We start from the raw sequence: 15036 nt of genomic DNA, 5'->3' as shown, positions 1-15036 counted from the left end.
ATGTCAGCTCTATAATTTGTATCCAACAATGATGTGAATATTACGACAGAAGTGGTGACATGATCTCAGATCCTAAATCACAAAAACTGCCATGAGACCCAACATCGTTTTGGCATCTTAATTTATTTCCAGTCATTTGACCGAGCAGACAAACAGTAGTTCAACATTACAACGGGAGTCTTCCCCTGGTGTTGGTGGGAAAGGGAAGACGGAAATCATACAAGAAATGCAGAGGTAAATCTTGTAGTGATATTTGGTCCAGGTGCATTTTTTTGGAGAGGGTTTTAGTGTTCACAGTATTTAATAAACGTAGCTGGCGGTGTACAGAGATTGCATGGAGGCCTGGTCAGCTGAGCCGGTGGGCTTGTACTCTCCTTTGGCAGCCAGGCCATTGATCTGGAGGGAGCAAGAGAGGGGGAGAAGTCAGGGCAAAGTCAAATCTGGTGTTAATAATCAGCCAAGTTACCTGCACTACATTAGTGTTAGACTAAGCCGACAAAAACCTTTAGAAATCAATCATTTACTGTACCAGAGTGTAAAGTTGAGTAATGCAAGATAAGAGGGATTCAATAGATGCACAGTCTGCAACTACTAATTGATAAGTGCATATTGTTTATGGGCATCTTTTCATTAGAAACAGCCGTTCATGCTTCAGGCTTACCTTGGCCCTGGTGCAGAAAGCTTCCTGTGAAGCCGCCTTGTTGGCAGGTTTGCCCTGCCAGGCTGCCAGAGCTGAGGCCTGGAGTGCACGGCCGTAAGAGAAGGTCAGCTTCCAGGGGCGATGGAGGGGTATCTGGTTGATGGCGTTCAGGTTGAGGGAGGCCTCCTCCTCACTCTGGCCTCCAGACAGGAAGCAAATGCCTGGAGAAGCCACAGGACAAAGCATGTCTCATGTTCTACATTCACCTGGAAACCTGTTTTGTAAGAGGGCAAGGCTGCTGCTTTGACACTCACCTGGCACAGCGGCGGGGACAGTGCGCCTCAGAGCAGTCACTGTAGCCATGCCGACCTGCTGAGGGGTGTACTTTGTGGTGCAGGAGTGTCCAGCTGTGACCATGTTGGGCTTCAGCAGAGTGCCCTCCAGGTACACATGGTGATCAGACAGAGCCTTGTACACAGCAGCCAGCACCTAACAACAACAAGAGGAGGTTTGTTATCGCACGAGCTTCAAAACCGCATGATGGGAAAAAACTTGCATTTATGATGAACCAACCTTTTCTGTGACATACTGGCAGCGCTTCAGGTCGTGGGTTCCGTCGGGCAGGATCTCTGGCTCCACGATGGGCACCAGGCCGTTCTGATGGAGCACACGAACTCACGTTAAAATGAGAAACTCTTGATCAAATAGAAGATGGAGAATAAGGACTGTACACACACACCTGTTGGCAGATACTGGCATATCTGGCGAGGACATTAGCGTTCTCTGCAATAGCCAGAGCTGATGGGCAGCCGTCTGAGATCTTCAGCACACACCTCCACTTGGCAAAGTCACAGCCGTCCTTCTTGTACTGGGCGCACCGCTCCGACAGGCCGTCAAGACCTGTGAGAAATGCAAATGCCAAGTTAGTGAATGTTGATGAAGCCAATGGCAACAATTTTCTACAGCTTATGAATCACAAATCTGCTGAAAACGTTTTAACTTTTACCTTGTGTGGTGGTCTCTCCATCTGTTCCGTTCAGACCAGCTGTGCCTTTGTCGACCTGAACAAAGAAAACCAAACACATCCATTTAGACTCACGTGTGAAAACATCTAAAAATGTAACTACTGCAAACTGCTCTGGCTCCTCACCTTGATGCCAACAACAATGCCCTTGTCCTTGATGACCTGGGGGAAGAGCTTGCCACTGTCTGCTTTCTGGTAGAGCGTCTCGTGGAAGAAGATGACCCCACCCACGCTGTTCGTCATGGTGTCGCCGCAGGAGAAGAGCAGGTCACGGAAGTAGCGGCGGTTCTCCTCGTTGTTCTCCACATTGATTTTCTGCAGGCGCTTTCCCATGGTGCCTTGAGAGAGGAAGACATTGAGGTTATTATTACAGATGCCAACTCTGCAGAAAAAAAACAAAACAAAAACAAACACCTCTCAACTCAGATTTGAACTTGAGGCTCACCTGTGGACTCATCTGCAGCCAGGATTCCCTTTCCTGGAGCCACGATCTTCTGAGCGATGTCAGAAAGCTCCTTCTTCTGCTCCGGAGAGAGGGATGGGAACTGATGAGTCATCCTGTAGAAGAGAGAAACAAGTTATTTCACTAGCAGGTTTTTAAGAAACTATGACCGCAGGAGTTATGAGGAAGATTGAATCATTCTTCTCCTCCAAACAAAATAAAAAACAGACATCCTGCTTCTCTTGCATCATCACTGTAAATGTTTGGCTTACATAGCTGAACTTTGGCCCTCCTACAGATAAGTTCTGCCTCCTGGTGTGCAACACAAGTTCATAGTTCACTTTAAAAAAAAGTCTAGGTCCCCCAGCCCCCCACACACACCTTGAACCTGCACAGTGTGCACAATCAGAATAAATATTAGAATAATTCACACACATGGAACAATGAACAACAGTTTGAGGGCGAGTGATTGTTAACTTCACATTGCATTTCACTGCACTCGCACAAAGCAGAGGCATGCTGTCCACCACCGACAGACAACACAAGTCGATTTTACTCTGCAACACTTTCACAGGACTTTGAGAGGCAATCTATAAATGCAAAACCCGAGCATACAGAATCAACCTGTTGATCCGGTTGTGCAGAGTACACGCTGCTTAAAAGTCGCATCTTAAATCCACATCTGCTGCACAGAGACTCCATTGCTGCACATTTAAAGACATGAGGAAACTGAATCATCGCAGAAATAAGTCTAAATAGCCTACTGAAAGAAAACATTGTAATCTGCGACATTACAGCGTGCAACAGTTCAAAAACTTGGAAAACACTCCTTACTTGAGAGTTATAATCAGACAGCGACGACAGCACAAGTGTCAAACGGCCTCTGCAGCCTCCCAGAAGTAACTGAGTGAGAAGGCCGAAATCTGGGCACAAAGCTGTATTTATCGCCTGTAGGAGGCTGCGGAGGGAGGTGCTCGTGATGTGGCGGGGCGTGTGTCACCCCGGTAACGCAATTGGCCCGGTCAGGACAGACAGGGGCGGCGTTTGCACGCTGTGGCATCAATGTGCTCTTTTGTGGACTTTAGGTTCATATCTGAGTCCGGTTATTGGGGGGAGGGGGAGCAGCCATGCAGGGAACATGATGTGTCGTCTGAAGCAGGTTATAAAGTCGAAGTCTGCATCAGTGTGTGATCACACACAGCCCCGCCCCCCTGCACGCAGTCACAGCGCTTTGAGAAATGGTGAAAATGTAATGTGAGAACAACATTTGTCAAAGTGCTGCTATGTTGCAAGTCAGGTTTCTTTTGTAGCCTATTAATGGACGTTTGGGTTATAGTTGCATATGACAATGCGTGTGTTTATCTTATCTGATCAGGAAGCATTCACACATTCCTATTCACAAACATCTTAGCAGAAGATATACCGGGGCCATAACTTAGGCTACTATAAACTTTAAACAGGCTACTTGTACAATTTATTTTATTTCCAATGTAAACATATATAGGCTACTACTTAGTGAAAGTAAAAATTAAAAAAAAAAAAAAAAAAAAAAAAAAAGGGAAAAAAAGATAAGGAATCAGTGCATTAAAAAAGGAAACACATCTAGGCCTGCTGATCTTTTAATATTATTGTAATTGCCATGAATTGATTTGAGTCATGTTAATTTGAGATTTTATAGATGGGAAGTGCTTTTCTTTATTCGATATGTTCCTAAAGTAGGACAATGTTTCATTTATCAGACTTTTTCCATGAACAACTTTTTTCATGCCACCTTGTTTATCTGCCTTATGCGTCACATCACTTGTCAAAGACGTCATGCATAAACAGTTCTCAGATCAATTGCTGAAAATGGGCCAAAAAACATCAGTCCACGAGAGACCTCAGCAGATAGGGATATTTCAACTAACAGGCTGGAGGAGCTCACAAACAATGACTAGTGTGTTTTTTACACAACCTGGACTCTGCACCTGGTGCAGTGTACTTTTTAATAGGCCTACTGCTGATCAGAGTTCAGTCTCTGCCCATGAGTCCCTTTTTATATAGCCTAAGAATTGAGAGGCAGAGAGGGAGAGTCCGGATATGCAACACATCAAGACACGTTTGCCTGCCCCTAAAGTATGTGAAGTAGCCTAAATTATAAAAAGACAGCACCACAGGAATGTTAATTTGATTATTTTTGGTTGCTTGATAGTTGCTGCAATCTCCCCGAGCACTGCAACTTCCATATATCCATGGATCTGTGTGAGCAGAGAGCCTCCATTGTCCCCGTAACAAGTAATTTAAAGGGGAACTATGCAAGTCTGGTCGCTTTTCCGCTGTTTTGCTTTGCTAACCCTCCTCCCGGTCATGTGTTTGTCATGTGTGAAGAGCAATTCATAGAGCGGCGGATAAAGTTATAGGCCTACGCCTTACGATGTGTTTATTTGTGTAGTCTTATCTGTCATGAACAAGAGATTACGGGTTATGGGGCGCGTTTGTCTGCAGTGCTGCCACGACAAGAGCTGGGCCTGGGACACAGGGAACTGGGTCGGAAGCGCTGATCTTGCAAGGTTGGTTTTCAGCCAAGAGACGCTAGACCCTCGTAACAAGTTATGTCATTTATTAAAACATCACAATTACTCCAAAGCTGTTTAATCAATTTTTTTTTTTTTTTTTAAAGCCTGCAGTTCCTATTTAACAATCACAACTACTACGAAGCTGATTAAGGTGCAAATCTTGCATAGTTCCTCTTTGAAGGAGCATTATCGCAAATTACAATTATTTGTTCGGCCACTAGATGGGGCCGGTGGTGCAGCGTAAACATCCTACATAGCATGCCATTCAAGAGCGGCCGGCTTGATCATAACAAAAAGAAATTCTGCATTTGCTCCACAGACACTACACTGTTGGCTAATGGCTATATTTTGTATAGCCATTAGCGGTGGAGCAATTTATTTATTGCATATTTCAGTTTTTTTTATTGCTATTACTGCTGTATTTGCGATAATGCTCCTTTAACTTTGGTTAGGCAGCAGCAGCAGAGGTCTGTGAGCTGAGTGGGGGTCGTTCCCCTCCAGCCCAGCGGGGGGCGCAGCGGCCTCGGCTGGACGTGGCTCCGATCGGCGCGTCACCGCTTCCGTTTCCGAGAGGCAAAGCAGCCGCGACATCAACATCCAGAGACAGATTCACTCAGTAACACCAAACTCTTACCATTAAACACGGTAAGACCTCGACTCGACGCTGTTGTTGCTGACAAAATTAAAAAGTAAATGCATCGACGCGTCGAGTCAGAGTCGGTTTTTAACGAGCATCAACGACATCCGAGGCTAACGTTAGCAAGCGGCTAACGCTAGCCTGCCGCTGCTGCTGCTGCTGCTGCTGCTGACTGAAGCAGCTTGTTTCAGCGCTTTTAATGTGACAACAGCTCAATTTCAGGCCTTTTTCTTGGTATCACTCACGTCTAGGGATAATAAAGATCCCGAAGAAATATAAAAGCAGCTGTGTTTGGCCCTTATCGTGTTGTATACCCAGCAGACAGCAGCTCGCCTTGCTCGACAAGGGCCAGATGTCCACACAGTCTCGTCTATTAATGTCTCTGTTTGTTTCAGGAGTCTGAGGATGTCGGGACTGAAGCGTCCTGCTGACCCCAGCGGCGGCTCCTCGTCCTCCGGTGCCCCCCTGGAGAAGCGGAGGGAGCGGGAGGGAGAAGACGGAGGTGCCGGTGTCAGCGCCGCCGCCGGGAGGAGCACCGCGGTGGAGACTGTCATCAAACTAGGAGGGGTGTCTAACTCGGTGAGCTGCTCTTTATTATCCACCAAACTGTCTGTATGACACTTGGAATGATGTATTTTGCTCCTGCGTTTTATCATCATGTTTAAACCGATTGTGTGTGTGTGTGTGTGTGTTTTTTAGGAAGAACAAGACATCAAAGCTCTCCAGACTAAGAACAGAAAGTTGGGAGAATCTCTTGATCAAAGACAGGTAAATCAACTCTCTCTGTACGTGTTGACAAAGCAGCACAACATGCTGAAGCTGAACTTGCTCTTTCTCCGAAAACGGGTAACATCTGAACTGTTTTGTCTTGCAGGTGATTGAGGATGAGCTGCGAGAGAGAATTGAGAGACTGGAGACCCGGCAGGCCACAGACGATGCCAGTCTGCTGATCCTCAACAGATACTGGAACCAGGTGAGTTCACTGAGCGCAGACATGGGAACAAAACATTGTTGACTCCTGTCCTGTTTATCATCAAAAAGTTGACATCTTCTCTCTTTCTCTCTCTCTCATTCTCAGTTTGATGAAAATGTTCAACTCACGATCAGGCGCTACGAACAAGCAAGCAGCGAACCTGAGAAATCTCCAGCAGGTGACGGACGGAGCCTGAAGCCAGAAACACCAGAGCCCGATGGCGACTCCAACCAGGAGAGAGCTAAGGACAGAGGTTAGGACACAGCTGATGCACAATTATGCAAAAATGTTCAGTGATTATTCAACAATCCAGAGATAAAAAAAACAAAAAAACATCTTTCCTTCTGTTGTCACCAAGGCCACCAAGGAGAGACATCCAACTCCTTCCTGGCAACACTGGCGAGTAGCAGCAGCGAGGAGATGGAGGCCGAGCTCCAGGTGAGAGTGGAGTCCAGTCAGAAACAGGCTCATCGAGTGGTGGAGATCTGCGAGGGGCTGAGGCGCACCGTGGACCAGCTGAAGACAGACCTGGACACTGGAACAGGTGAGAGAAAAGAAGGTGCAGGTGGCAAGACGAGGAAAAAGTAGAAAAATTGATGACGTCGTCAGTTTATGTGTTTGCACTCCTAAAATGTGATGATGTTGTTGCTTTTCCTGCCAGAGAGCGGTTTGTGGCAGGTAGCGAATAAACTGAACGCCCTCCTGACCAGTGAAAATGAACGGTTGCAGCAGCTGACTGAAGACCTCAAGCAGAAGCACAGTCACATGACGAGCGAGGTACGGATCGTGTCGCACCTTATTCTCTGTCAAAATGTTTCAGGTCAACACAGACACACCAAACTAATAGTTAAAACTGCTAATAATAATAATAATAATAATAAAACATTTAATTTAAAAAGCGCCTTCCAAGCCTCTCAAGGACACTTTACAGAAGAGAGTATCAAAATAAAATAAAGAACATCCAAGCAATCAAATACAAGAAAGATACAATAAACAACAGTCAAACCAGTAAAATGAAAAAATGTGCAAATATTAAATGTACAACATTAAAGGACGACAATGACTAAAAGTTGTGCAAAAAGATGGAATAGGTTGGAGTGAGAAGGTGATTAAGTAGGTCCTCATCTGTAAGAGACACAAACAAAACCTTTTTACCTTGGTTTGAGTTTTCCGTCACTCAGCGTCCCCTTGTCTTCTTCTTATCTTTCCCAGTCCCGGCCTCTGGGTCGTGCAGCGAACAAAGCCGACCAGCGTGTGAGCGAGCTGCAGGTCCTAATCGAGGAGCTCCAGTGGGACATGGAGAAGATCCGCCGCAGGGAAAACCGACTGAATGCCCACCTGAGTGAGATACTGGAGAGGGTGAGGAGGATGATGAGGATTTCTGTTGGGCGTTATGAATCAATCGCAGTGTTGTGTCAATTTGTGCGTGTTGAAGCATGTCGTAGCATGTTATAACACTTCCTGTGCACCATAGGTGAACAGCAAAGGCTACAAGGTGTGTGGGGAGGCCAGCAGTGTATGTGGGACCATTACCATCAACAAGAGAAAGGTAGGGGCTGTTATGGTTTTCATAATTCTGGCAGTTTAGACACGGCAACAAACTCATAGTTTTTACACTTTCCCTCAACACCCTTCAGTTTTAATCTTCTCCCCTCTTCCACGCTGATTACAGTTTGAGGAAATGAACAGTGAGTTGGAGGAGAACCGGGAGCTGGCAGACAACCGTCTCACTGAGCTGCAGAAGCTCGAGCAGGACCTGCAAACCGTTCACCAGGACAACAACAGCATGAAGGTACTCATCACTCATCACACACACTGTCAGTGTCAATGTTTTTACCTGAAAATGTCTCAAGCAACCCTTACATGGAAAAGATCATTATTCAGTACTTTTCTTGATACACATATTTTCTTTTTGGTCACCGTCTTCTCCTCTGTTTCCTTCCTCTCAGGCAGAGCTGATGAGTCGAGCAGAGGGTGTGGTGAAAGATTCATCAGAGTATCGCTGTCTGCAGTCTCAGTTCTCTGTCCTCTACAACGAGTCCTTGATCCTCAAAGCTCAGTTAGACGAGACGCGCGCTCGCCTCGGCACCACCAGGACGGCACGCCTTCGTCAGCTGGAGCACATGGAGGTAAAGGATGTGTGTGGTGTGTGTTTGCGTACGTGTCGGTGTCAATCTGTGGAACCTTCGCTCCCATCTCCCTTTTACTTCCTCTCGCTGTGTGTGCAGAACGATGAGGTGACTCTGCAGAGGAAGGTTCGCACAGAGGTGTTTCAGCTGGAGGACACGCTGGCTCAGGTCAGGAAGGAGTACGAGATGCTGCGCATTGAATTTGAACAGACTCTCGCCGCCAACGAACAAGCAGGTAACCACCAGGCTGTGGTTTATAATAGCGACAAGATTAATGAACCAGAGCTTTGATTCACATCAGAGTCCTAACGTGTAATGTTTATTCTCTCCTTCTCCCTCCTGTTGTTCCTCTGACCGTCTCCTCGTCTCAGGTCCTATCAACAGAGAGATGCGCCACTTGATTAGCACACTGCAAACCCACAACCAGCAGATGAAGGGAGAAGTAGTGAAATACAAGTTGAGGCTGAGAGAGACACAAGCTGAACTCAACCAGGTGCGTCAGAACACGAAGGAAATAAGCTCATGAACAAGAATCTTTGTGGGACTTTAAAGGGATAGTTCAACAGTTTGGTAAATTGGCCCATTGCCATAATCCCTATAGGCAAATGGGAGGCAAATGGAATTTCTTGGTTTCCCTCATCAAACTCATCTAATACACAATCCAACAACTTCAAAACGCTCTGGTGGACAAGTTGTGACCTGCACATTCACAACGCTATGAGATAATAACAGAACGTTACGCAGTCTCTGTATTTACCTCGAAAACAACTCGTAACGTTCTGTTATTATCTCATAGCGTGGTGAATGTGCAGGTCACAACTTGTCCACCAGAGCGTTTTGGAGTTGTTGGATTGTGTATTTGATGAGTTTGATGAGGGAAACCAAGACATCCCATTAGCCTCTGTAGCGTGGCTCTGAGCAGCTCACGGCTCTGCTCCGCCGTTCTAAAAATAGCTTGCACCGACAATTACAGGTAACAAACCTACTAAAACTATAGGGATTATGGCAATGGGCCAATTTGCCAAAATGTTGAACTATCCCTTTAATAATAACACGTGTTATAATATATTGGAAATTAAGAAGGAAAGTGGTAGCTTCCTAAAAAGTCCACTTATTTATCCGTCGCCTCTGTAGGTCCGAGCTTCAAAGGGCAATGCCATCCTCCAATCACAGTCAAGCACAGAGATGGACGTGAAGGACGAGTCGACCTCTCCTTCGACCCTAGCCGTCTCTGGTGAACCTGTGGTTAAGACCGAACCTGACAACGGCTCCTCTACACCCAGCAGCCTTGGTAACGTAACACCTACTTAACTGACCAGTGAAGCTTACTTACTATTTAATTAAGTGCTGAACTGCGTAAATGTTGTTTTTGCTCATTTTCACTTTGTTCTTATGATCCACGATTGGTCAGTTCCTTCCTCACTCCGTCTCATCTTCTCTCTGCAGGTGCCTCGGTGAAAACAGAGCCTGGGATGGAACCAGAGCCAACGCTAAAAGAAGAGGAGAAAGAGGAGAAGAAAGAGAAGGAGGAAAAGAAAGAAAAGGACAGTATAAAGAAAGAGGAGAAAGACAGAGAGCGCGAGAAGGAAAAGGAGAGAGAGAGGCCGACCCGCAGCAGTGGGAGCAGCAGCAGTATGACAAAGGACGAGAAGGAGAAGCCGGGGGGCAGCGGCCAACCTGACGACTCGGCCGGGGAACGTTTGTCTGTGGTCGGAGGGTCAAAAAGGAAAGAGATGGAGCAGCTGAAGATCGTCCGAACAGAACTCAAGTAAGTGGCCGTTTTATTTGAAATGCTTTTTTTTCCAGGTAGATGAAGAAAAACTGGGTGACTTGTCGATTACTGGGACTGTGGTCCATGTGCATCTATACATTAACTATTTAAATTAAACTGCTCATTACAAAAACAGTCTAAAAGCTGAAAAATGTTGTCACATTGTAGATATCTCAGATGTTTCTCTTGTTTTTCACCCATACCTACCTCGCCATAAGGTGCAATGTTAATCTAAAATTTAAGTGGATGATGATTTAATTTTAACTGTAGTCATATGTACCGTATTAATGCATTTAAAGAAATCTAAATATACTGTAGACACCACAGTTTCAGAATCTGAATCTTCAACATCTTTTCTGGCTGTAATGTCCATTTGATTCTGTGAATCACCAGCACTGGCTCATAGATGACAGAAAACTGTTGTTTGCATTAAATGGCAGATAGACAAAACATGTTACTGCTGTGAAACTGATATAGCGCATGTTTCTCTCGCATGTTTTACTTTGTGTTGATATCAAAACCATAACTGGGCTTATGTAGAGGTTTCTGATTATTTTTGGACCTTGGATGTTGATGACTTTGGATGCTGTGTAGGAAAGCGCAGGAGTCCCAGAGGGAAATGAAGCTCCTATTGGACATGTACCGCTCAGCACCCAAGGAGCAGAGGGACAAAGTCCAGCTGATGGCTGCAGAGAAAAAGGCCAAGTCAGAGGTGATTGACACTGCACAACACTCATGTACAAACAGAGTCAACAATCCGTCTTGGTGCACGTATTCACTCCCATAGGGCATTTATTACATTATATTGCTGTATCGTGTGCATATTTTTACTGGATCTTGGATTCATTCTTGTTTGGTCAGCAACACCTGACCAGATAGAGGAGTTTACAGTAATTGGTTAATCATAGCATTCCCATAATAGTAATGATCATTTGCTGATTCCAGGCAGAGGAGCTGCGGCAGAGGCTGAGGGAGCTGGAGGAGCGGGAACGGAGGGAGGGCAAGAAAATGGCCGACGAAGAGGCCCTGAGGAAGATCCGCTCCGTGGAGGAGCAGATCGACATCCTCAACAAGAAGCTCTCCATAGCCAAACAGGTGTGTGCGGTGGTCGTTGTATGCAAACTCCCCCTCCCTGTTCTCCCTTTTCGTTTCTCTGACACTCCCACTTCTCCTCCGCTCCCGCCCTGCAGGAGGAGGACGCGCTGCTGAGCGAGATGGACGTGACGGGCCAGGCCTTCGAGGACATGCAGGAGCAGAACATCCGCCTGATGCAGCAGCTCAGAGAAAAAGACGACGCAAACTTCAAGCTGATGAGCGAAAGGATCAAGTCCAACCAGATCCACAAGCTGCTAAAAGAGGAGAAGGAAGAGCTGGCGGACCAGCTGCTCACTTTGAAAACTCAGGTCAGGTGCCAGACAAATCTATAAGGTCTAATCCGTACGGAGTGGGGCCTGTACACACTTGTGACAGATAGATATATAATTACTCACTTTGTTTGAACTATGACTCAACTTAGTTTCCTGTTTTTCTTTGCTAAAGGCGGGCTTACACTGCACGACTATTCGTCTGTTCACATCTCAAACTGCACGAGCTTCCCTCTTCAGTCCTACGTCTCAGATCAGTCTCAGACCCCCACTAATTGCACGTCGTTCTACGATTGCTCTCCACCGCCATTACCCTGCGATGCCGCTGAGATTTGTGCTGCTCTATAATTGCTCAATTGTAAACATTGGCGTGCAGCGTGCATCACCTCCAAGGACGGTGCTGCAGAGAGAGAGAGAGGCGCAGCCAGCTGACGTGTAGCTCACCTGCAGCTGTCAGAAGAGCCTCGCTAGTTCTCTCTCTATCCTGCACTTTGTTTAAAAGTTCAACATGTGAAGATCTAACTACCATCTGCACACCGGTCAGCTGAGCCAGAGCACAGTGGACGTGGCTGCTGGTGTGTAGGCTCGCTATTTTATACTGTAACGGCAAGAAAAAAATAATCGTCCTCAATCGCTGATTGTCTGATAGTGTGTGTACATTTGTCGGGCTGATCTTCCATCACGGACTGTGCTCTGATCATCACCCGGTCACCCTGTCTGTCACAGCTACAGCTGTGGTCTAACTTCAGCTGGTCACTTCCCTGTCCCTCCTCTCTCTGTCTGCCCGTTCTCACTCCATCTGACGAAGTTCAGCATCACATTCAGGTTCATAAAGGCTCTGTGCTCTGTGCTAAAACAATCTGTCATAGTAAAAACTTGTCGTATGTGCAGAATCGTGACGTAGGACCCCATACATTGTCCGTCACGACGAGAAATTTTCTAGCATGTCAGAAATTTGTCGGGAGGTCGGCGACTCATCTTTAGGGCGTCTGGACGTGACGCAGAGCCTCACTAACCGTACGTCCCGATTATGCTCACGACCCTGCGATCCCTCTACGATTATGCAAATTAGGCTGCGACTCGTCTGGGACGACAAAATTGTGGCAAAATCGTACAGTGTAAGCCCGCCTTAAGGCATGAGTGTGTTATGTATTCAATTCTTTTGTTTAATCTTCGTTTCACATAATATTTTTTTGTGTCTTCGTTCAGGTCGATGCCCAGCTGCAGGTGGTGAGGAAGCTGGAAGAGAAGGAGCGCCTCCTACAGGGCACCATCAGCACCGCAGAGAGAGAGCTGGGACTTCGAACACAAGCTTTGGACATGAACAAACGCAAGGTAACACGCAGAACGGTTGTACAGTGTGAGAGGAAAATGGCTTTCCCACTGCGGATGAATAAAGGCACGTGTGTGGTCGTCCTCCAGGCTCAGGACTCTGCGATGCTGTCGGAGGAGGTGCGAGCTCAGCTGGAGCAGGTTCAGCAGAGGCTCAGCATGGTCAGAGAGGAGGTCGTTGAGAACAGCATCTCCAGAGAGAAGGAGTCCTTCAACGCCCGACGAGCACAGGTAACGGCACAAATAAGCTCAAGATGTAAAGGTTAATGTATTTATTATCAAATGTGAAATTAAAATAAAACGTGGAAGACAGGCTCCTTTTATTCACAGCTGTGGCCATTTTAATGTGTTTCAGGAGGACATCTCCAAACTCAGGAGAAAGATCGAGAAGGCAAAGAAACCAGCTGAGAAGATCAGCAATGGAGACGAGATCCTAAATGAAGAAATTAATGAATACAAGGTAGGTTTTGGTGATTGTAAAAGATGTAAAAACTCTTTGTTTTCAACATTCCTGCTGTTTCCGGTGTTTGTGTTAAGCTAGGCTAAGCCATTCATTCTTGTAACTTTAACTTGTAGTGTGTCAGTTTCATTCATTTTTGCATCTAACGCACTTTTAGGAAAACAAATAAGCGCATTTCTGAAAAGTGATTATCAGCATCGATTACCTCGATTTACACCAGCTCAAGCATGCTCTGTGTGAGAATGGCCATTTTATATGTTTTCATCGTCTTTTTAAAACGGTTTTGAAATGAAAACAGTCATGTGGACAGAGCCTCACCGGGGTTTCCTTGATAAGAGTAGCAGGGATTAGACCCACTACTGCCACAGGGAATGGAATTAACAGCCCTGTGGCAAAATCCCCGAACAAAGAGGTTAACAGGAGTCGTGAGGGTCAGTTTGCCTTGGATGTTTAAATGAGACCAAATGTCAGTGTGATCACACTCATTTGACAGAAACACAGTTAAACAGCTCCAGTTTCTACCAAGTGGAGAAGACTGAACTTCTCACATTATATAACTGTCTTTTGCAAATTGTATCCTCAAAATTTCCCCCTGCTTTGTAAATAAACCAATGAGCAGTTTGATGTAGTCATGACACGTCCAGACACTAAAGTGACTTCCCTCCGTAGTATGTGGTGTATTCCTCACATGTGAAACCACATGAGGGCAATTGAGCCTGAAGTCCTGTCTCTATAATCACACGGCCTCACTGCTGCCCCAGATATTTGTGTCCACTCGTTAGGAAACACTCAGCTGAGGACAAAACTGGCTTCTTGGTTAATTGTTCAAACCATTTCCTCCCTCCCTCTCCCCCTCCCACTTTCTCCCCTCCAGGCACGACTAACATGTCCCTGCTGCAACTCCCGGGTGAAGGACGCTGTACTGACCAAGTGCTTCCACGTCTTCTGCTTCGAGTGCGTCAAGACGCGCTACGACACGCGCCAGAGGAAGTGCCCCAAATGCAACGCCGCCTTCGGAGCCAACGACTTCCATCGCATTTACATTGGTTAAATGCTGCGTCGGTGTGATAAGCGGTCGCACAAACACTGCTGGGGGCGCTTCACCGCGCTCCTCCTCTGACTGTGTACATCCCATCCTGGTGTATCTGCAGGATGCCACCAGTGTGAACTCCTCTCCCCTCCTCTTGACGATTCCAGCCTGATGGGGCCACACTGATGCTCTGAACTGAACGCTTTAATTTTTTTTTTTTTTTTTTTTTTTTTTCAGCTCCAGTATCCACTACTTTACTGTACCTTTTCAGATACGGCTGCAGGAAGAATGTAGAGACATGAGATTCTACAAGTCTGCATCACAAGCTGAGATTTGTGGTGTTTGTGGACATCTGGTGGTGCGTGTGTGTGCGTGCGTGCATTAAACAAACCCATGTGTAAAGGAAATTGTTAGTACAGTGTGCAAGCAGCATTCCTCCCAGTGTAGTAGAGTTTGAGTCATGTTGGTGTGTGTGTATGTGTGTATATATTGAATGTCTTTTTTTTTCTTTTCTTTTTTATTTGAAATCTGCCTCTTTTTTTTCTCCAAACTGTCCTGAAATCTCTCTGATCTGACTTGATGCTGTGTAATTGCTGTAACTATTATTAAACTGCCATTAACAGTGTCCAGCTTCTCCTCCTACTATTTTATTTTATTTATTTATTTTAGTCATTCTCAA

The 15036-nt window shown here is 46.0% G+C and overlaps 2 protein-coding genes across 2 annotated transcripts; one reads left to right on the top strand and one right to left on the bottom strand.

Moving 5' to 3' along the window:
* Window positions 1–104: 104 nt before the first annotated feature.
* Window positions 105–3063, bottom strand: aldob (aldolase b, fructose-bisphosphate). Its single transcript, XM_083980788.1, has 9 exons — window positions 2941–3063; window positions 2110–2222; window positions 1791–2002; window positions 1647–1701; window positions 1380–1540; window positions 1214–1297; window positions 955–1129; window positions 662–861; window positions 105–396 (listed from the first exon to the last, which is right to left on the bottom strand). Exons 2-9 carry the CDS (start codon window positions 2219–2221, stop codon window positions 301–303), a joined length of 1095 nt encoding a protein of 364 aa, XP_083836914.1. The 5' UTR covers window position 2222; window positions 2941–3063; the 3' UTR covers window positions 105–300.
* A 1182-nt stretch (window positions 3064–4245) lies between these two features.
* rnf20 (ring finger protein 20, E3 ubiquitin protein ligase) lies at window positions 4246–14982 on the top strand. Its single transcript, XM_083981432.1, has 22 exons — window positions 4246–4655; window positions 5694–5877; window positions 5998–6066; window positions 6173–6271; window positions 6377–6524; window positions 6630–6815; window positions 6933–7048; window positions 7484–7630; window positions 7746–7820; window positions 7944–8063; window positions 8221–8400; window positions 8500–8635; window positions 8772–8893; window positions 9535–9691; window positions 9847–10168; window positions 10766–10883; window positions 11117–11266; window positions 11362–11574; window positions 12745–12870; window positions 12958–13098; window positions 13223–13327; window positions 14202–14982. The coding sequence occupies exons 1-22, from the start codon at window positions 4549–4551 to the stop codon at window positions 14376–14378; spliced, it is 3198 nt and encodes a 1065-aa protein (XP_083837558.1). The 5' UTR covers window positions 4246–4548; the 3' UTR covers window positions 14379–14982.
* The last annotated feature ends 54 nt before the right edge of the window (window positions 14983–15036 follow it).

Source organism: Trachurus trachurus (genome assembly GCF_905171665.1).
Source record: "Trachurus trachurus genome assembly, chromosome: 10".
Lineage (NCBI taxonomy): Eukaryota > Metazoa > Chordata > Actinopteri > Carangiformes > Carangidae > Trachurus > Trachurus trachurus.
The sequence above is the reverse complement of the archived record's forward strand: the minus strand, read 5'-3'. Positions and strand labels throughout refer to the sequence as shown.